This window comes from Brassica oleracea, unplaced genomic scaffold, assembly GCF_000695525.1.
Source record: "Brassica oleracea var. oleracea cultivar TO1000 unplaced genomic scaffold, BOL UnpScaffold05832, whole genome shotgun sequence".
NCBI classification, from domain to species: Eukaryota; Viridiplantae; Streptophyta; class Magnoliopsida; order Brassicales; family Brassicaceae; genus Brassica; species Brassica oleracea.
This window is the reverse complement of record NW_013622354.1, coordinates 1-809: the sequence shown is the minus strand read 5'-3', so window position 1 is coordinate 809 and position 809 is coordinate 1. Positions and strand designations below refer to the sequence as shown.

At 44.0% G+C, this 809-nt stretch overlaps 1 protein-coding gene across 1 annotated transcript; it reads right to left on the bottom strand.

Moving 5' to 3' along the window:
• On the bottom strand, positions 1 to 803 carry LOC106322071 (F-box/LRR-repeat protein At1g48400-like; the record flags this gene model as incomplete). The annotated part of the gene is given in 1 exon segment (XM_013760252.1): positions 1 to 803. A coding segment is annotated over 1 exon segment (800 nt), but the record flags the coding sequence as incomplete, so codon positions are not given.
• Between the last annotated feature and the right edge of the window lie 6 nt (positions 804 to 809).

The following is an 809-nucleotide window of genomic DNA, read 5'->3' as shown; positions in this document are numbered from 1 at the left end:
CTAGAATAGTCAAGGTAGACAAGACTTGGTGCTTTAACATAACTTTGATAATGTAAATCTCGAAAAGAATGTTCGTTACGAGGACCACCATAGGGCATATCGACAGAGACCACAAGTCGTTTGATGGAAGCACTTTTGACAGAGGCTGTGCAACATGGAGGATAAGGATCAACAGCATCAGCACCGATGTCAGTTATGAATAATTCTTCGAGGACAGGGCAGCCTTTGATGAGGCGGCGATAGTTGTTATAATCAAGGCCTCCAACAGTTAAGAGAGAAAGTGATTTGAGGGCAGGGAAGTACACACGGTCGACTTCAAGACAATATTCACGGGATAGAGTGAGCTTAACAAGTGTGTTGCTCGTTAACAACTTTCTCTCTAAACTAACTTCAATTCTGGTGCATTCCAAGCGTACTTGTTCCAATAAACTTTCTTCTTCCTCCATTGCACTCAAGATCCAAGCGTAGACAGCAGGGGACTTAGTGGAACGGCCTCCTCGATGACTCAGAGAGAACTTCTTGATCGTCTTGGTGGGACAGTTTCTTAACGTCTTGTCTAGGAATTCTAAAAAGCGGTCTGAAGAACCACTGACTGCTTCTTCGTTGGGATACACAACCATGGACTCATCAAAGCTAAGCGTGTCTACATGAACCAGCAGATTACTCATCCTCCATCTCTTGGACAGAACCGATGTCGAAGCAGCTACCTTTGTCGGAACTAATGACAGGATTTTGCCAAGAATCTCATCCGGCAAATCGCTGATTCGATCTCTATCTCTACTACTACAACAACTCCTCATAACTATTCG